At 48.0% G+C, this 21073-nt stretch overlaps 1 protein-coding gene across 1 annotated transcript; it reads right to left on the bottom strand.

Annotated features, from left to right (window-relative positions):
• Positions 1-1003: 1003 nt before the first annotated feature.
• LOC144328374 (uncharacterized) lies at positions 1004-20637 on the bottom strand (the record flags this gene model as incomplete). Its single annotated transcript, XM_077931211.1, has 3 exons — positions 1004-5443; positions 8913-9050; positions 20245-20637. Coding segments are annotated over 3 exons (720 nt in total), but the record flags the coding sequence as incomplete, so codon positions are not given.
• Positions 20638-21073: the final 436 nt, after the last annotated feature.

Genomic DNA, 21073 nt, shown 5'->3' with positions numbered 1-21073 from the left:
CAGCTCCTGCCCACCTAGCAGTTCGAAAGCACCCCTAAGTGCAAGTAGATAAATAGGTACCGCTTTATAGCGGGAAGGTAAACGGCGTTTCCGTGTGCTGCGCTGGTGCTGGCTCACCAGAGCAGCTTCATCACGCTGGCCACGTGACCCGGAAGTGTCTCCGGACAGCGCTGGCCCTCGGCCTCTTAAGTGAGACGGGCACACAACCCTAGAGTCGGACACGACTGGCCCGTACGGGCAGGGGTACCTTTACCTTACTTTGAAAGGAGGAATACGCACACAAACACCGAACATGTGCATGTTAATGACACTAAAATAATAATAAGACTCCATCGAGAGAAGCATCTGGCTGGCCACCTTGAGAATGGGACGCTGGCCCAGCCGGGCTCTTCATATTTTCTTAAATCACAGCACCATCAGGGACATTGTGGCTTGTGTGATAGCATAATGGTGGCCTAGGGTTGAAGCTCCGCCACCCACAGGAGGATTAACTGAGTGAATCACAAGATCCTCTTCCACCCCAGCAATTGCTAAGGTAATGCAGCGGGCCCACTTCTGGAGCTATGCTAAAGTTCCTAGGCTTTGCGCTGATGAGGAATCTGGAGGTAGTTCTTTATGTGTGGGAGAGGCAGCAGAAGGAGTGAAGGCCACAAACCTTGTAGGGGAAGCAATAGACTCTGATGCAGATGTTGAAAAAATTATAGCAGCCTTGGCCACTGACAGGTCGGCAGCATGTGGTAGGACTTATTCTGGCAAAATGTTTTGTTGCGAAATCTCTGTAATAATCATGATTTGGTGTCATACCCTTTGCTGGTGCTTCTAGAGATTCCTCCCTGAGATTCCTCATCAAACTCTTCTCTCTGCTAGAAGCTACCAGGATGGAGACAGCTGTGAGGTGGGAAACAGAAAGGACTCACATATGCTCATGTGTGGGAGACCGCACTTTCTGAACGTGTGACCCAGCACAGCTGAGTGATTGACAGACAGTCCAAGAGGAATAAACTTCTCGGTGTATGGTCTTCATTTATTGTGTCACATGTATCTTTATACGAAGGTCTACTCAGTGAATTTTTTGTGCAAGTAGATAAATAGGTACCACTCTGGCGGGAAGCTAAACGGTATTTCTGTGCGCTGCTCTGGTTCACCAGAAGCGGCTTAGTCATGCTGGCCACATGACCCAGAAGCTGTCTGCGGACAAACGCCGGCTCCCTCGGCCTATAGAGTGAGATGAGCACACAACCCCAGAGTCATCCACGACTGGACCTAACAGTCAGGAGTCCCTTTACCTTTACTTAGTGAATTTATAATATATGTGTATCTTAATTTCACCCTATGTACTTGACAATCCAATAATCTGGATAGTATTCCAAGTTTTGCTTTCTCAGTTGTGTTTATGATATTAAAAACCAATATGATACATTTTAAAAAAAAAAAAACCACAGCACCATTACGACTACAGGAATAAAATGGGTAGTCTGATACTAAATATGTTTACTGGGGAATAACAAGCACCACTTTGCAGGGTAACACACCTTTGAAGTAAAAAGCTGAAAACGAACATCTGTAAACGTGTACAGATCACCCACCTCCCATCTATAAAAAAGCTTTAAAAAAAGAAATAAATACAAATCCCTGGTGGGTTCAGGTACGGATGTCAGACCTGTTTGCCATCATCTGCTCTTCTCCGGATGGTCCGCCAGGTGGCAGGGACTTGATATTCAGTTCTGAGGTGCCATCCGTGCTGCACCACTATCAACAGGATGGTTAACCCATCTCTAAAGTTGCTAAAGGCTGTCCATTCCAGGTGTCTCCACCCCCACCACCAGAGCTGCTATCTTGCCTGTGGAGCCTTCTATGACTCCAGAAACCTTAAGTTGCACAACTGATACCTGAATGCTCCTGAGACTCTGGCTCTGGGCAGGAGGTCCCTGGACAGCTGACAAAGAGGGGGAAAGGCTTTGACACGTCAGCAGAAGCTGCATCTGATTCAGGGGTGACCCATCCTGTTTCACCACCTGAGGCGAAATAGGAATTGCCGCCTCCCCACCCCCACCCCCTGCCGTGTCCCATCACCACTTCCACTACCATTGCACCCCAGCTCTCACCAAACTCAGTGAGAATCAGGGTGCTTCTCAAAGCGTTGTCACTTGGCTACTTCCCTGGGCCTGGTGGCTGGCCTGGCTCTGATCTGATCAACTGCTGAATCAGCTGGATGAAAGGTTGAAGGAACTGGGTATGTTTAACCTGGGGAAGAGAAGACTTGAGAGGAAACATGAAAGCCATCTTGAAATATCTGAAGAGCTTCCATCCTCATGGAACAAGCAAGGTTGTTTCCTGCTGCTTGAGAGGGTGAGGCCAGAACCAGTGGATTCAAAATCTCAAGAAAGGAGATTCCAGTCATGAGGAAGAACTTTCTGATGGTAAGAGCTCTTTGACAGTGGAATGGACTCCCTCGGCAGATGGTGGACTCTCCTTCACTGGAGATTTTTAAACACGTTGGATGGCCACGTGTCAGGGATTCTCTAACTGGCTCCTGCATTGCAATGGGTTGGGCTGGATGGCCCTTGGGTCATCTCTGCAATTCTCCCCACTCTGCAATTCTCTGACCCAGAGGCTCCAAAATGAGAACACTGTCCCCATAGCGGTGCTATTGAAAGTGACCCAAGGTGTGAATGCTTCAGAAACCAAATATGGCTCTGGTTCCTGGCACACCGAGGAAAACAGAATGCTGGTCCACTACATCAGATAGCCTGAGAGGCACTGCCCTGCAGGACATGACCAGAAGCCACTTTGCTAAACTCCCAGAAACTCCTGCTCTTGATCCCCAAATCCATCCTCACCTGAAACACTGCAGGTGGGCAGTCACAGGTGTTTGTTTTGTCAGGCATGCACCACCTAGGTATCTGCTGACTCTTAATCCTGTTCCCCTAACACAGCCTTTCTCAACCTGTGGGTCCCTAGATGTTGAACTACAACTCCCATCACCCCTAGCTAGCAAGGCCAGAGCTCAGGGATGATGGGAGTTGTAGTCCAACGTCATCTGGGGACCCACAGGTTGAGAACTGCTGCCCTAACATCTACCCCAGGCTGTTCCTAAATTAGGGACACAATAAGTCTTTTGGTTTCCCTCAGAAACTGCCCTAGGATGCCTGCCACCACTTTCTAGGAGCACCGTCACCAGCCAGCTGTCTTCCAGGGGTTTTGGACAACAACTCCCATCAGCCTCAGGCTGTAGCTCAAAACCTCTGGGAGGCAGCTGGCTGGTGAAGTACTGTCCTCCACACGAAACGAGGGGGAAGACAATCACTCCATTATTGCTTTGCTTTTGTCCTGGATCCCAGTTTTGAAGATTTGCCAGTGCTCTAGTTTTGTGAGAGCAGCATATCCATCACAACAAATGGGAAACCCAATGCTTGCAAAGCCTACAAGCTGGCATGCCCATTAATCTGTGAATTGCAGCCTATTAATATCTAAACGAGCCAAGTTAGCCAGCCAGCTGGCAGTGTGAAGAGCCACCTGCATGGCATCTATGGCCTACTGGCAGACATTGCCCCCACCCCCTTTGGGAAATCACAATCCTGAATTCAGAGACAGGCTTCTGGCTCCTCTCAGCCTTGGGACCTGAGAACCATCTCTAGGTCATCATCACAACCCTATCTTCTTATTTTCTTTGCCCTTCCTCTATTGCTTTGTCAGCAGATGTAGCAATTCATGCAGAACAACTCATTATTATAAAACAATCCACCTTTTACTGTTCTTGCCACAGAACACAGCAGAAACAAGAGTCTCCCCCCCCCCACATCCCTGTTTAAAATTAGAGACATGTTTTTACAAGTTAGCATTAAAGAAATTAACCCATATTCTAGTCACTTGCTAAGCTGAAATTGGAGGAGCACAGTGCTAGGTGGAGGCTAGGAGTGGTTTTGGCTGCTTCCATGCCAGTAATCCTTAAAATTATCTCCCTTATTATCCTGTGCCGCACATGTTATCTAGGCTGCCCCCTCTTCACTTTAGGGCATCTCATAATATGGGGCAGTTCTTGAATTGGTTTGTACATAGGCATATATACAGACCCCCTTCATATGCTGCTAAACAGAAGATCAAAACGAGGAGGAAAAGTGGGTCTTACTAGATCACTAAATAAGCAGCCATGTGCAAAAATAAAATAAAATAAAATAATGCAAAGCAATAATGTATTAACGAAAATGGACAAACATCAGGCCATGCTCATTTCAGAGAGGGAAACAGCTAGCAAAGAAGGGCTAGCGTTCTGCTAGCGCTTAATGGGCAGAGCAGTAAAACTGGTACCTCTGTACCAGATTTCACAGTAAAAAGATCCTGAAGTAAGGCACAAATGGCAACAGAGCATGTATTCAATATGAGAAGCATGCAAAGGCTTGTGGCACCTGGGAGAAGAGAACCTGCATGAATTTGGCCCTTGCAGACCTCGCTCTTCCTGCGAACCTTCCAGCGTCCTGCCACATCCACATTTAAAATATCCCCAGGCCTCCAAAAACAGGAGGGGGTGGGCTGTTGTGCTCAGGTGCTGCTTGTGGATTTCCCACAGGTATCTGGTTGGCCACTGCAAGATCAGGATGCTGGACCAGGTGGCCATTGGCCTGATCCAGCAGGCTCGTCTTATGCTCTTAAACGAACAGGACCATCATCCAAACACTGCTGTGCCCCAGGTCTCGAAATCATCTCATCCCCTTCTCTGCCACATTTCAGGGCATCCAAACTTAGCTGCCTGGGGCAACTGCCTTTGTTTGCACCATGATCAAAACACAAAACCTAGATTCTGTATACTATGGCTAATTTCAGGAGTGGAATTTGCAGGATGCAGAAAATGAGAGGACCTGCTCTGCCAACGCAGAGGCACACCTCCAGATTTGCCTGGGTATAGGCACAGTAGCAGCGTAGGACCACATCATTTAACTTTTCATAGATTCTCTTCTAGATATGCAATATGCAAAGAAGCTCTGAATAGCATGTGACACAGCTCACAGATGAATGGGGTTGCAAACATACAATGCTTTGCCATTTAGGAAGGAGCACAAATATTATCTGAGCACTGTTGCTGGGCACTAGAGAATGGCGGCAGCAGATTTTTCTCTTGCACACTGTTTCTGCTGCAACAAATCTGTGACCAAGTCCTGCTCAAGTCCATCCAGAACACACCAATGCAAGGGGCAGGAAGAGACAACCTGGCCTGCTGCAGATGATCTGGGAGTTGTCCCACTAAGCCACAAGCCACTCAGGGTCCACCATCACCCTTTGCTGGGGTGTCCATGTTTGCAGAACTAGGGAGGGTGAAGTAAAGAACTATAGCCAAGATGAGGATGAGGACTCCCGCGACCACACCCACAAGGATGACCTTCCATTTCATGTTCTTCCAGCGCATCTTCCGAGCCACTGTGCCTGTTGTCTTGGAGAAGGCAACACTCTAGGAGGAAACAGAGAAGGGATGCAGTCTCTCTTATTCATAGGCATACAGGATTGTTAATATCCCACCTTTTTTTGGAGGCTCTCCAACCCAAACTATTAATTAGAGCCACACACCCCACAATCAGTTTAGGCTTAGCCATGCTGCAGTATCTGGTGCTCACAGATGTTTCCCACTGTAGGGAGTGACACTGTCCAGGGAAAGCTGAGGCCAAGGAAAGGTTATGTAGTTCTGAAACTGCTGCAGACACGGGATTTGGATCTGGCACTGGGCGAGGGGTGCAGGGCTTGGAGCATTTCAGCTTTGGTTGAAAGGAACTAAAGGAACTGAAGACAGTAAAGGCAGGCTTCAAAAGGTGCAGGACAGAGAGGGATAGGGCATAGAGTTTAGCTTCTAGAGGGCGTAACAAGATGTCATCTCAGCAAACAAATGGCCCTGCCTTCACACTTGCTGAGGTCACAGGAAGGGCAGGAGGCAGTTTTGGGAGAAGAACCCCCCCCCTTTCCCCTGTAAATGCTTTCTCCCACTGGCTCCCCACCCCACAACCCAACACCTCCTGGAATCACTTTCATTTGCAAATCCTAGCTGGGAAAATATAAAATGAGGCATTTGTAAGAGACAAGAGACATTTGCCACAAGGAAGAATTAAAGTCTCCACCAATGTCCCGCAAGCCCACCTTTGGTATTATGTGTGTATATGGGGTGTGCGTGCGGAATAAGTCATGAAAAGTCATTTAAAAGAGGGGAAGGGGAAACTATTTAATTTCAGAGCACATCTCTTGGAACAGCTTTTTCGAAAGGATGCAAAACCTTCATCGTACAAAAGCCCAGTGCTCTGATTATACTACCTTATTGACACTGTCTTATTAAATTGTTTTTTATAAGTAATTTTGGGGGAAGCTGCCTTGAGATTTGGAGAAGCAGGATGCAAGTGTTAAGTAGGTAGGTAGGCAGGTAGGTAGGTAGGAAGGAAGCAAGGAAGACAATAAGATGGAAATGGACTAAATTTACATTAAATATGCAATTACTGGGCAGGGTTTAGATTGCCTGGTACAATATGTTATTTTTTTAAAGCATGGAATACACATGCTCCCTGCTGTTTCTGTTGAAATGTCATAAACCAGAAGAAAAGATTGATCTGGATTTATCAGCAGATCAGTGGGCAGAATTTCCATGTTCTCTACGATCCAGAGGAAAGGTTGCAACATTTGGGACTTTATAGGTTAGAGCAGGAGTAGTCAACCTTTTTATACCTGCCGCCCACTAATGCATCTTTCTTGACTGTAAAATTTCCTTACCACCCACCAGTGCCCGATGGAAGGAGCAATAGAACCCCCTACTGCCCACCTAGAATCCTGAAATGCCCACTAGGGGGCGGTATGGACCAGGTTGACAACCCCTGGTTTAGAGACAAGGTGTGGAAGAGGTGACATGATAGAAGCGTATAAAATGATGCAGGGCCTGGAGAAAGTGAGCAAAGTTTTGCTTCCTCTTTCACAATGTTAGAACTCACAGACATCCTATGAAGCCAAAGGTTGGGACAGGGGTCTGCAACCCGCGGCTCCGGAGCCGCATGTGGCTCTTTTACACCTTTGCCGCGGCTCCGGGGCGGATACTAGCGAGGGGAGGAGGCGCATTGTGCGCCCCGACACACCCCACTGTGGCGGGCGCTGTACTGGCTGTGACGTCACCTTCCCGCCCGCCCGCTACATTGTAAGGGGCATGTACGCTGGTCACTGCATTGAAAGGGGGCATGTACGCTGGTCACTGTTTTGAAGGGGAGTGAAGAACACACACACAAAAAAGGTAACTTGTTAATTTAACGTTTATTTCTATGAGGAGGAGTAATTCTGAGGTGTCAAACAAAGAAATAATTTAAAAAAGTGACAAAAAAGTTATTTTTATAATGACGAGTTTTGCAGCTCCCAGTTTTTTTTCCCTTCGGAAACGGGTCCAAGTGGCTCTTTTTGTCTTAAAGGTTGCAGACCCCTGGACCGTTGGGAGATTCAGGACAGATAAAATAAAGCACTTCTTCCTGCAGTGCACAGGTAAACCACTGAACTGATGGTCACCAACTTGACTGACTTTAAAAGAGGATTAAACCAATTCTTGGAGGAGAAGATGCTGGCCAAGATGCTTCTGAATCCCAACTGCTGGAAACAGCAGGAGGGGAAAGTGCTCTTGTGCGCAGGTCCTGTTTGCTCATTTCCCAGAAGAGGTGCCTGTTTGGCCACTATGAGAACAGGATGCTAGACTGGATAGGCATCTGGACTAGTCCAGCCTGTTCTTCTTATGGTCTTAGCCTTCACGAACCAGGTACCCGACAGTGTTTTGGATTACAACTCCTACCAGCCCTGGCCGTTACTGCTGTCCCACCATTCCTTTCCCATTCTTTACTTTAAGAAAACAGCCCCGGCCATCACAGCAATCCACAGGATCCTGCTATCTCCCCACATCTTACTTTAAGCCATGGGTAGGCAAACTAAGACCCGGGGGCTGGATCCAGCCCAATCGCCTTCTAAATCCGGCCCGCGGACAGTCCGGGAATCAGTGTGTTTTTACATGAGTAGAATGTGCCCTTTTATTTAAAATGCATCTCTGGGTTATTTGTGGGGCATAGGAATTCATTCATTCCCCCCCCCCAAAAAAAATATAGTCTGGCCCTGAGGCACAGTGGACCGGCCCCCTGCTGAAAAAGTTTGCTGACCCCTGCTTTAAGCTCTGCCAGGGAGGGGGAAGCCCAAATCAGCCTGGGCCTCTTGGACTGTGACTCCAAGGGGCAGCAGAAATGAACTCTTTTGTCCTAATAACAGCAATTACTAGACAAAATGTCTGTAAATTGCTGGAGCTGGTGCTCCTCCTCCTTTTCATGGGAGATAGTATTAACTTACAGCTTGAACTTTAGTTGAATAGGTGCTCTTCCAATACCAGCAAAGCTCATAATAACAAGATCCTGGAAGGATTCTGAGGGTGAGTCTCTGACAAGTTGGTACAACAAAGTATGGCAAATAGCTCTTGCAGAATAAGTAAATAATAGAAGAAAATTGGCACAAAGCCTAACGCACAAAGACTCCTTTGTAATTGAAAGACACATTTTTATTACGTACACGGTTATAAACAAAAACAGAGGACTCCCCTCACATTGTAAAACCTTTTTGTTAACATGACTTGTTTATCACCTTCTTTACAACTCATTAGCTTATTTGGCTGATGTTTTGCATGCATTACCTCAACACCAGCTTCTGGGTTCGGCTGGGATATTTAATAAAAAAGAAAACTGGAAGAAGGGGAGCATTTTGGAGGGGAAGACCACATGTTTCTCCTGCTGTCTCAAGGACTCTGGATGAAATGCTGAGGACAATCTACTGCAAACAAGGGTCCACCCATTACTTGTGGGGTGTGCAAAAGCCTACCACCCCCAGAAGTGCCTTTTGCAAAGGGGCTGCTCCCTCCCGCCCCCTTGCTGTACCTGGTTGCGAAGTTCAGCTGCCCTTTGATCCAGCTCGCTGAGTTTGCCCTCACGGTCCAGCACTTTGCTGTAGTTCTCCAGCATGATCTCTGTCACCTGCTCAGCCTCCCCCTGACACCGCTTCAAATTGTTTTCCCCCTGCAGAAAGAGAAAGGAGGATCATAGGAGAAGGAACTCTGGTCCCTCACGCTGCTTGAGGCTGAAACACAGCAGCTGAGTGAGAGGAGTGTACGTGCATACAAAGATAACAAGGTCTTGGAGAAACCAGGGCAGGAGGAGAGGACTGGGTCAGAAAAACCTGGTTGCCCTTTCAGGTCACAGGGAAGTCGGGGACCTTTTGTTCCCATGAAACTAGGAACTTGCCAGGGAGGCTCCAGGTGCAGACAAAGGCCTCTGAAGGTGTCACCTTGCCAACAAAGGCCCTATAGTTAAAGCTATGCTTTTCCCAGTAGTGATGTATGGAAGTGAGAGCTGGACCATAAAGAAGGCTGATCGCCGAAGAACTGATACTTTTGAATTCTGGTGCTGGAGGAGACTCTTGAGAGTCCCATGGACTGCAAGAAGATCAAACCTCTCCATTCTGAAGGAAATCAGCCCTGAGTGCTCACTGGAAGGACAGATCCTGAAGCTGAGGCTCCAAGACTTTGGCCACCTCATGAGAAGAGAAGACTCCCTGGAAAAGACCCTGATGTTGGGAAAGATGGAGGGCACAAGGAGAAGGGGACAACAGAGGACGAGATGGTTGGACAGTGTTCTCGCAGCTACCAGCATGAGTTTGACCAAACTGCGGGAGGCAGTGGAAGACAGGAGTGCCTGGCGTGCTCTGGTCCAGGGGGTCAGGAAGAGTCGGACATGACTAAACAACAACAACATGCTGGCTGGGACGGATGAGAGACGTAGTCCAACAGCATCTGGAGGGCACCAGGTTGGCAGAGGCTGTTTTAAGTCATGGAGATGGGTGGGAGGGGGTTGTTCTGGGATACAATACCATCTTCTGTCCAAGACCGAACTCTAGTTCCACATATTTGTAAACCTGGATGCCTACAGCCATCCCCAAACCTGTTTTCCCACTTTTTCAAAAGACTTGCTTTCATCAACATAAAGGAATGGTAAGATGGACAATGGGTTCAGCCTCCTAAATGCTGGCAGATTAATTGCATTTCAAAGCCAGGAGGAAGATGGGCTCCTCTTGGAGTGAGAGGAGACAATGTGATGGTTGTTTTTGTTTGCATTTTTGTTTGCATTTATGATGAAATGTACAATTGTACTTCAGTTATTTTTATTTTATTTTATTATTATTTTTTGGTAGAGGTTCTGCTGTCCTCTGGCAGGGGCTGCTTGGGCTCAATGGCAGGGACGGGGCTATCAGACGACTGCCCTAAAAAACCTCAACAACCTTTTGTGTCTGGATTCTTCCTCTTAAAATATGGCAACCCTATTTAAGCAGCCCAGCTCAGGTGTGTGAGGCTGTCTGCCAGGAGCTGGAAATTTCTGTGCTCTCTTTGTTATATGATGCTATGAGTTTGCGGAGCGGGGGCGGCTAGATTCCCCCATAAATGTGTTATGAGTTTGTGGGGGGCCAGATCCCCCTAAATTCTTAGATTTAGTAAATGTTAGGAAAAAAATGAATGCTTGGCGTATTAATGGAAGCTACCAGACGCTGAATCCAGCAGCAGCAGCAGCAGCCAGTGGCGTAGCGTGGGTTGTCAGCACCCGGGGCAAGGCAAGTAATTTGTGCCCCCTAACCTGTGGATTTGCGCCCCCTAACCCTAACCCCCAGATGTTGCGCCCGGTGCGGCCGGCCCCCCCTGCACCCCCCACGCTACGCCACTGGCAGCAGCAGCAGGCAGGCTGGCCAGTTTCCCATGCTCAGGAGAAGATGGGTCATTATTAGCAAGGAACAAAGAGAGCGGAATACTGGGCCATTAAGAATGATTGGCAATGCAAATGCTGCCAGCCAGCCCAGAACTGACGGGAGAGAGACTTTCTGCTGGTCATTAGGCAATAGCTCTCCACCTGCCTCAGCCTCACCCTCCAGCCCTGGGAGCATTTCCTATAAATAATTTTATAAGTTGTGTGTCCTTGTCTCTCAATTTAACCCTTTTATATAGTTCTGCAGGTTTTGTGGTCTTTTATGCACTGTGATTATAGATTAGTAATGCTTTATTGTAACTGATAAGTGTAAACTGTTTAATTGTTATTTGCTGGTGTTTAATTTTACTGTTTACTATTAAATTCTAATGGATTATTGAATATTGCTTTATTCGATATAAGTTGTTTATTTTAAAGTTATTGTGACTTTTTATAACGGATCAGATTGTTACTATTACGGCAATGTTTGATGTTTTATTCTGTTTTTATATGCGCTGGAAGCCACCCAGAACGGCTGGGGCATAAATAAAAAATTGTTGTTGTTGTCCTATTAATTCCTAAAATTTCTGACTTCCCCTAAGAATCATAGAAATGTAGAGCTGGAAGGGACCCAATGGATCATCTAGTCCAATATTACTGGGTGATATCCTACAAATTCTTACTCACAGTAAACCCATATAAATTAATGAGTCAATTTAAGCCCATTAATTTCAGTGTGTTCTGAGTATGACTAACTCTGGTTATCACCCATTAACTTTCTAACCAGTGAGTAAGCCCCATTTCTTTATTAACAATTCTACTTCAGCTACAGATTCCACTGGATTTTGTTAGCAAAAGAGCTACATCACCCACACATTATTTTATTTCCCCTCTCTTTCCTTCAGTTCCACCTCTTTTACCTTTTTGCCCCCCCCCCCTTTACAAAGGAACAAACAAATGTGCTAGTAAATGGCATCCCTGACTTCTCTCCCCTGTCAGGTCAAAACCCAGTGAAATAAACCCATTAGTACATTTGTTTATTTTGAAATGTATGTGCTCTTCAACACCTGACCAAATTATAAAACAAAATAAGAATAAAAAATACAATTATGGTAAATAATTGCAGCAGAGCTGTACAAACACATGAAAAGCAAATATTTAAAAAAATCACAAAGTGAAAACAGCATCTTAAAACCAGCTGGTTGATGAGCCGGAAGTCTGCTCTGCCTGGTGGCATAAGGCCATCAGACTTAGTACCAGATGAGGCTCCTTGGAAAAACCAGCCTGCCTGCAGGGACCGCAGCAGCGAGTGGCCTCTCTGCCTGCTCCCCACCCTGGTCATCACCACCCAACTCACCTGAGTAGCCATCTGGGTCTCAGAAAAGGGCCTCAGGTGTTGAATTCTATGTTCAGGGAGAAAAGGGCAGACTGGCAATAAACCTCTGTGGTGTCTTTGCACTCAGATCTGCCTTTCGCTTTTGGTTAATACAGCCAATCTTGTATTCACAGATACCAGTTGAAATGCGTGTGCAGCTGAAATAGGTCAGATAAGGCTTTGCGTGAGATCTGCACCAACAAGATTCTCCGGCTCACAAGGGCTCCATATAAACCAAGTGGGGTGCTCTAAAAATGGCCGCAGTCCTTTGGGCAGCACTGGAGCTCCCTGGCAGCTGATTTCACCCTGAAGGCAAGACATTCTGGAGTCTCTTGGGCCCACAAACTACGGCTGGAAGCTGAAGACAGCAATACAAAAGTATAAAGGTCCAGAAGAATTGGCAGTTGACCTGGCCTTGGTCATTCCTGGAGAGTGTCTCCCCATCTCCTGTTGGAATTAGAATTCCCCACAGGAAATGAGAAGCAGACACCAACCCATTGCCTGAAATAGCTTGTTTCCTGCTGCTGCAATGGGTGGAAGAAGGCTGAACCCACTCAGGGAACCAAGCCAAAAGCCACAGGAAACACAAAGGTCTTTTTCAAATGCTGTTTCCTTTGGAAAGCCAGGGCTGGCAGACAAGGAGCCTGAGGCAATGATCCTGCCCCAAACCAGCCTCTGCTACACCAGACGCTGGGGAGAACTCCCAAGGAAGGTGAAGGTCACTGGGAGGAAAGAGAGCCTTTTCCCCAAGATCCTTTGCATCTGAGGAGGGGAGGAAGAGAAAAGTACGTACAAGGAGAGTGGCTAAGAAAGACTCACCTGGTCTCATGGCTTTGAAGTACACCATGACACATACAATACAATCCTATCTTATACTCATCTAATTCAATCATAAGCAGCTGAAGGCCGCTGGCTGAAATCCCGCAAGTTAAATGCGAGCAAGAGCTCAAAAGCTCTTTTGTACTGGGCCTTCCCAGTGGAAAAAGAGCTTAAAAGCTCTATGCCTGGCTTGGGATCCAAGGCACTCTCTGTGGGCTGAGTCTGGGATGCTCCCCTGAGATAATGATGGCCCCACCAGATCTTGAGAGAGCATCCTGCGGCCTCCAGAGCTGGTACATAGAGTATGTGCATTTCTGCATATACATGGAACCATTGGAACCAAACTCCCATGTAAATTGTGATTGTACTGCATTTGAAAAGGTGATTCATGCTTGTTAAGTTGTGGGCGAACATAGCAGACGACACAGCGATTTCTCCAGAGCAGCTCTTTATTTGTAAGCTGGACAGAACTGAACAGCAAACAGCTCAGCCGGCCTGCTTTTATAGGCAGCCGGCTGTCAACAATGTAGCAACAACAACCCAGGGTTTCCCGCCTAAAATAACTGACGTGGACCTGAGTGAAAACTACATACACAATACTCCTGGTGGCCAGGGTGAGAACTTCAGTACATAACAATGCTGATCCCCCAAGATCTAGAATCACTGGTCTTCAACAGGTGGGCCTGATCTGTGGTGGGTTGTAACAGCACTACTACCTTGTAAATATATGCTAAAAGATTAAGAAATGGGTCCCCCAAATGCATGTTTGGGTTAAAAGTGGGTCTTGAGTCTGAAGAGGTTGAGGATACCTGATCAAGATAACTTCTTAAAGGACATTTTTCAAAATGCTTAGAGAGTTCCATTCTGCAGTCTCTATTTGTTTCTCTCTCTGCATATTTTTGCATACCATACCAAAGTGTTGTACAATAAGACAAAAATAAGACAAAATACCAAACACTATAGACTCAGTAAACTAAGAGGAATACAGTGGTACCTCAGGTTACATACGCTTCAGGTTACATACGCTTCAGGTTACAGACTCCGCTAACCCAGAAATAGTACCTCGGGTTAAGAACTTTGCTTCAGGATAAGAACAGAAATCGTGCTCCGGCGGCGCGGTGGCAGCAGGAGGCCCCATTGGCTAAAGTGGTGCTTCAGGTTAAGAACAGTTTCAGGTTAAGAACGGACCTCCGGAACGAATTAAGTACTTAACCTGAGGTACTGTGGATAACTATTTGTACAATTGTAAAACACATGTTCCACACCTTGACCCAGTCATACTTCAAGTAAAGCTGTCTTATACAAAAATATGGGGCACTATGTGTGGTAAACCTGAGGGTGTCCTGAATACGTAAGTAATAGTCGCACAGCTGCCTTTCCCTCTCTGAGACTTGCCAACACCTTCATAGTGTCCATTAAATTAACCTTCCCAGTGTCACGTAGTTGGCCTCTGTAGGTCACAAGATGCTGGACATGGTGGTCTTTGGCCTGATCCACCTGCAGGAGCTCCTGTGGTGTTCTTCACCCCATAGACATTTCAGAAGATGAAAGCGAAAGCAGACACAAAAACCCTTGTTGGGACCTCACACAGCACTCCACATGCTTTCTCAGAGGCTTGGCCCTGTGCCTTCATCACAGAAGGTTGTGGCCTTTTGACAGATGAGATCCCAAAGCAGAAGGGCAGGATTAGCTGTTCCACTACAAGCATGAGAGCAAACTGGAGCAAACCCTGAGGAGCTCCACCATCTCATGGAAGGAGAGGTTTGCTGGCTCTCTTACTAGGAACGTGTTCCAAAAAGTTATTGAACCTTGCCTCCCCACAGCTCCGCCCCACACTGTGCTTATTGGGACCATCTGCTGAGTGGCTGTGTGGAAATACACCGATGCACCGGCATGCGCGCACACACACTCCTCCATCTGAGCATCTGTGCATTATTCTTTCAGCCTGGCTGCCAGCTGCTCCCCTTCCTCACTGTTGCCTCTCCTCTCACACCTGGCACTTCTAAGCCCAGGCCTAATGAGGAGAGAAATCTAGCAGCAACGTCCTCCAGGCCTAGTGCCCTCCAGCCCCGCGTTGGGCCCGATGAGAGTTGTAGTCTAAAAAACATCTGGAGGGCACAAGGTTGGGGAACACATGGCGCTGCATTATATCAACATTATGTTGTTGTTGTTGTTTAGTCGTTTAGTCGTGTCCGACTCTTCGTGACCCCATGGACCAGAGCACGCCAGGCACCTCTGTCCTCCACTACCTCCCGCAGTTTGGTCAAACTCATGCTGGTAACCTCGAAAATACTATCCAACCATCTCGTCCTCTGTCGCCCCCTTCTCCTTGTGCCCTCCATCTTTCCGAGCATCAGTGTCTTCTCCAGGGAGTCTTCTCTTCTCATGAGGTGGAGTCTCAGCTTCAGGATCTGTCCTTCCAGTGAGCACTCAGGGCTGATTTCCTTAAGAATGGATGCGTTTGATCTTCTTGCAGTCCATGGGACTCTCATTATACCAACTGCATTATACCAACACTGACTTGCAGCAGCTCTTCTGCTCATCCTGTCTTGGGGTGGCCTTATCAATGCTGCATGTTAACCCAGTGGTTTTAGGCCTCATCTGGTTTTTATTTGTTTAATGCTACAGATTCTTAGGTGTGCATCTCATACTTAGAAATAAGCACACACATTAAAATATGCACAATAATTGCTGCAGGAATCTTTCTTTCTGCTGGCGGCAAAAAAGGCACCAGGGCCCTTGTTCTGAAGGTGGCTCTCCCACTGTGATGCAACAAACCAGGCACTTTGCTAGCAGGAGAGGAAAGCAATCAAGAAGAGCTACCCAACATGCTGGGAAAGGAAGGTACCGCCTCCTTCCAAGTGTTGGGCTTCCTGTGCGCAGCAGGGACTACGCTGCAGCCTGGGATGTTTATTCCCTCCTGCCAAGCTCCTATTGTTTACTGTGAGACTAATTGATTGAGGAAGGCCACAGTGTCAGAACTCTGTGAAGGAATGACCAGCTGACAGAGCACATATCTCATCTCTAACAGCAGACCAAGACTGAGAATACTCAAGCAGCCTCTTAGTCTTTCCTGGGGAGGAAGGCAGCTGAAAAAAGTTCTGATCTCTTGGAAATCAACAGAGGAAAAGCAGGCCAACGCAGTCATGTGAGCCCACAGCCCTGGCAGCTTTGGAGAAGCCCCTCTCTCTCAGCTCCCTGTCTGAACTGCAATAGCAACAACTCAAGGCTGGTGCCCTCCAGATGTGCTGGACTGTCTTTCCTGTTAACCATAGCACCCTATGGCCATGCTCCCATCAGCTGAGACTGATCAGATCTGTGGTCCAAAACAACTGGATGGCACTTAGCCGGGGGAAGTCTAACCCGCCCCAACTTTAGACAGGTGGAGTCAACTTTAGACAGAAAAATACTACGTTTGCACCTCTCAGTAGAAGAGGGAACTAAAACCCACATCCTTCCTGTCAAGTGGGGAAATCTTGTATGTGAAAACTGAAAACCTTCATGAAGCATTAGAGGAAGGCAAACATCTGCAGTTTTCAATATCCACCCAGTGAGGCTCTCAAAGTGATTTAATGTTTCCTGAAGCAGGCAAAGTCAGTGCCCACCAGCCGACAGGCACTCACTTCAAACCAGGCAGTCCTTGAAGAGACTGGCAAAGAGCCCTTTGCAAAAAGCCCTGCTCAGCTGATCGGTGGTGCTTCAAAGTACAGGGCTCTCTGCAAACCCAGCTTGTTGCTGTAAAGTCCCAATAATCAGCAGGAGTTCAAAGTGCTCCATCACCTGATGTCACTCTGATGTCAGGAGACTGGCGGGTGGGCAGCTCCACTCACCTTTCAAATCTGGCCTGTGAGGGGTAGAGAAGATAAAGATGTGGCTCACTGGCCACCCTGGGAAAATAACATCAGCTGCCTGTCCTCTGAAGTCTGCAGAACAGTCTGTTGTGCAGCAGGCCCTCCTGGCGCAGAGGGAGAGGCAGAGGGAGACAACTGGCAGGTGCCTGGGGGTGGGGGAGCAGGCACAGCTATGTACATCACTGTCTGTCCTGAAGTCTTAATTTGGCCTGCTGCTCCAGTGTGGCAGAGGATGCCTTTGGCTGTAAGGGCCTGAGCCTGAGTGGGTTCAGGGGGCAGGCACAGGCACGAGGGAGTGGGAAGGCGAGGGAGGGGGGAAAGGAAGAGCAGTGCGGCACGGCTGCGCCCATCTCACTGTGCAGCCCCATGGCACCTGGGGTGGGCTGCTTCTCCCGCCCCCCTTTCCTCCGCCAGTGTTCTATCCAGTTCTTACTTTCAACAAATGAAGGGCTGCCATATTTCAAGAAGTAAAAATCCAGCTCAGAAACCTGTTGAGCCCACACCAAAAAATGCCCCACCCCACATTTTGGAACTATTTTTAAGGAAAACGACACTGCTGACATGGATTGCCATATGTCTGGACATTTTTGACTACACTGCTTCCAACTGCAGTATTATGGGTATGTCTGGGAAATTCTGGACGTATGGCTAACAAATGAGGAGTACAAGAAAGAAGGGTATATTCCTAAAACGACACTTTGAAAGAGCGAAAGTGATGAAAGGAACACAAGGATTTCATTGCTTTGTTCCATCTAGACCCAGTCCAACAGAAACTGTGACTAAGGTGTACTGCTTTAGCAATGAGAGAGAATTTCGACACTGAAGGAGGTACAAAATCTCTGAATATGGCTGAGATAACTGGCTATATGACCTGTGAATATATTAAAGCATTGCGGTTGACCTATGTGCTGTTAGTGGACTGTGAAAGTGAAGAAGCAACCGCGACCTTCTTACACCTTACAGGTCCAGTATCATCATTTGTTTTCCCATCTAGTCGGGATGCACTTAAGGTAGTAATTAATGAGCACACTTTGCCAAAAAAATGTGCAACAAATGCTCTTGAAAAGTGTTTGCCGTAAAATATAAATAATGGAAGGATCAATGTTTTCAGACCCATTTCTCATGTGTAAGTTTTTTTTCCATAATTTTGTTTGCTATGCATTTTGTTGTAATGTTCATGAAGTAAATTACTAAGAAGAATTCTGTCAAAGTGTTAATTCTATAATGCAATAACAAGCTATCAGTCAGATTTGGAACACATTTTAAAAAGAAAATCCTAGCTGTTCAGATACCTTTTAACTGAATAACTTTCTAAAGGAATGCTTGAAGTAATTGATATTATAGTGTGAAGTCTCGTTTATTCTGTTATATTTTACTCCAAGAAGACCAATTTATCCTAAATAGAACCCAATAATGCATAAAATATTTTTAAAATGTGATCCCATGATGAAATTCTGCAGGTAGCTTTTAGAAATATCAAATAATAGTTTTTGGAAATTTTTAATCATATTAATTTTTTTAATTTTAAATCTTGTAACTGAAATTTAAAATTTAAAGTAAGGTCATTGTGTGCCATATCATATTAAAGCCCATGAAGTTCTGAATAGATTGGTGTTTTTAGTTTTGACGTATCTCAATTCTGGGCTGAGCATTTACGGGGTTTTTTAGGTTTTGGCGAGGCCAAATTGTCATTTTTTTAAAATGACAATTTTTATAGCTCAAAAATGGGATGAGATTAAAAAATAAATTTAGATTTAAACTTAGTTTTAATCATTCAACGAGTGTACAGAATATTAAGAAAACTGGATGACATGAGGTAGAAAAGTTGGATCACTTGATATGGAATGACCCCCATGGGAAACCCACAAGAGGATTTGAGCCCAAGGGCAGTTCTCCCCTCCGGTGGTTTCCAGCAACTGGGATTCAGAAGAATCACCACCTCCCACTGTGGCCAGAGGCCATCACCTTCTTCTCCATGAATATGTCTAATTTTGAAGCCATCTCGTCTGGTGGCCCCACTGCCTCCTTCTATCTGTCCTGAATCTTCCAACATTTAGCTTCCTTGGATGTTTACGAGTTCTGGTGTTCTTCGGAAGAGAAAAACTTTTCTTTCTCCACTTTCTCCACGTCCTGCATAATTTTACAAACTTCTATCACGTCGCCTCTTACTCACCTTCCCTCCAAACTAAAAAGCCTCAAAGGCTTCAACCTTTTCTCACAGGGGTGTCGCTCCACACCCTCACACTCCCAATAATTTCGGCTGTCCTTTTCTGAGCCTTTTCCGACCTTGAAATATCCTTTCTGAGGTGAGGCAACCGAGCTGCAATCTTAACCCCCGCCCTTACTTCGGAGTAAGCCCCATTGCATTCAACAGGGCTTCCTTCTGAGTAGAGATGGTTAGAATTGCGCTGTAAGTCCAACCCGCCGCCTCCGCCCCCTACTGGCGCCAGGGCGCAACTACAGTGGTTCCTCGGGTTAAGAACTTAATTGGTTCCGGAGGTCCGTTCTTAACCTGAAAGTGTTCTTAACCTGAAGCACCACTTTAGCTAATGGGGCCTCCCGCTGCTGCTGCCACGCCACCGGAGCACGATTTCTGTTCTCACCCTGAAGCAAAGTTCTTAACCCGAGGTACTATTTCTGGCTTAGCGGAGTCTGTAACCTGAAGCGTCTGTAACCCCAGGTACCACTGTACCTCCAAACGACTCTGTCTGGAAGGGGCAAACAGATTCTTCTCAAGGCAGCAACAGCCGGTCTTGGGTCCGGCGAAGCCACATTCTGGGGCCGCGGAGAGCCCCGCAAACTCCCGGCTGCGCCCAGATTATGAAAGAAGCTCCCGAAAGAGAAGCTGCCCGCAGTGGCGTAGCGAGGGGGGTGCAGGGGGGGCCGGGCGCACCGGGCGCAACATCTGGGGTTAGGGCAAATCCACAGGTTAAGGGGCACAAATCCACGGGTTAGCAGGCGCAAATCCACGGGTTAGGGGGCGCAAATCCACGGGTTAGGGGGCGCAAATCCACAGGTTAGGGGGCACAAATCCACGGGTTAGGGGGCGCAAATCCACAGGTTAGGGGGCACAAATCCACGGGTTAGGGGGCGCAAATCCACGGGTTAGGGGGCGCAAATCCACGGGTTAGGGGGCGCAAATTACTTGCCTTGCCCCGGGTGCTGACAACCCACGCTACGCCACTGGCTGCCCGGCCCCTTCAGAGGCAAGCAGCGTGCGCGGGATTGGAGCCCCCGCACCGAAGCGCCCCACGGCAGCCGTCGCGGGCGCGGACCCAGCCCGCAGCGCCGCTTCCTCGGTGCCCCCGGCGTGGGCTGCCCAGAAGCCGGGAGGGAGGGCTCGCCGCCGCCTTGCCCTCCGCCGGGTTTCCCCCTCGGAGCCGCCGCCGCCGAGACTGCCCCGACGGCTGTGCCGCCCGCCCCCTCGGACTCCTACCATGGCTGGCCCTGCGCGTCGGAGAACTCGGCTGAGTCGCGGCGGCAGGACGGTCGCCCGCTTCTCGTCCGACTGGCGGCCAGCCTTCCTGCCCCCTCGGCCGGCGACGGGGCGGCGCTTCGGGTCGCGGCACGTGGAAGGGGCTCGCTTACTCCGCGCACCGCTTTCGCTTTCCTTGGCCGGGGGGCGGCGCCGGGAAAACGACCCCCGGAGGGGCGCCGCTTCGCAGCCCCAGCCAGTTCCGGGCCGGCCCCTTCGTGGGCGTCCCCTCGCCCAAAGAGGCGCCTGAGTCCTTGGAGGGAGGCGGGGGTGCAGCCCAAGGTCACTGCCCGGGTGGCCCGGCCCGGCCCAAGCCCAGGTCGAGGAGAAGACGGGAGCCCTCCAGACGCCTCCATCGCCGAGTGGCCAGCCAGGTGCCCCGGGGAAGCTGGACCTGAGCGCGACAGCAACACCTGAGCTCCCCAGGTATGCCGGTGGCAAAATATAACCCACCCGGCCAGTAGACACTGGCTAGTAGCCCTTCTCCTCCTCCATGGATTTTTAAAGCTAGTGGCCATGGCTGCAACCTGCTCCTTGTTCCATCGTTTAAGGATAGGCCACCCGGATTTCCTCCTGCCGTCCTGTGTTTTCCAACGTTCAACTAACTACATTGGGTCCCAGTGTTATGAGAGAGGAAGAAAAAGTCATTTGTCTGTTTTCTGTACACCGTGCATAATTGTATATACAGTGGTACTCAGGGACGCGGACTTATAAAAAATATTGGGGGGGCCCGGGAAAGCTCATGAATAATAAATAAGCTCATGAATATGCAAATAAAGTGGCGCCGCCT

This window comes from Podarcis muralis, chromosome 7, assembly GCF_964188315.1.
Source record: "Podarcis muralis chromosome 7, rPodMur119.hap1.1, whole genome shotgun sequence".
NCBI classification, from domain to species: Eukaryota; Metazoa; Chordata; class Lepidosauria; order Squamata; family Lacertidae; genus Podarcis; species Podarcis muralis.
Note: the sequence above shows the minus strand (reverse complement) of the source record. Positions and strands in the feature narration are given on the sequence as shown.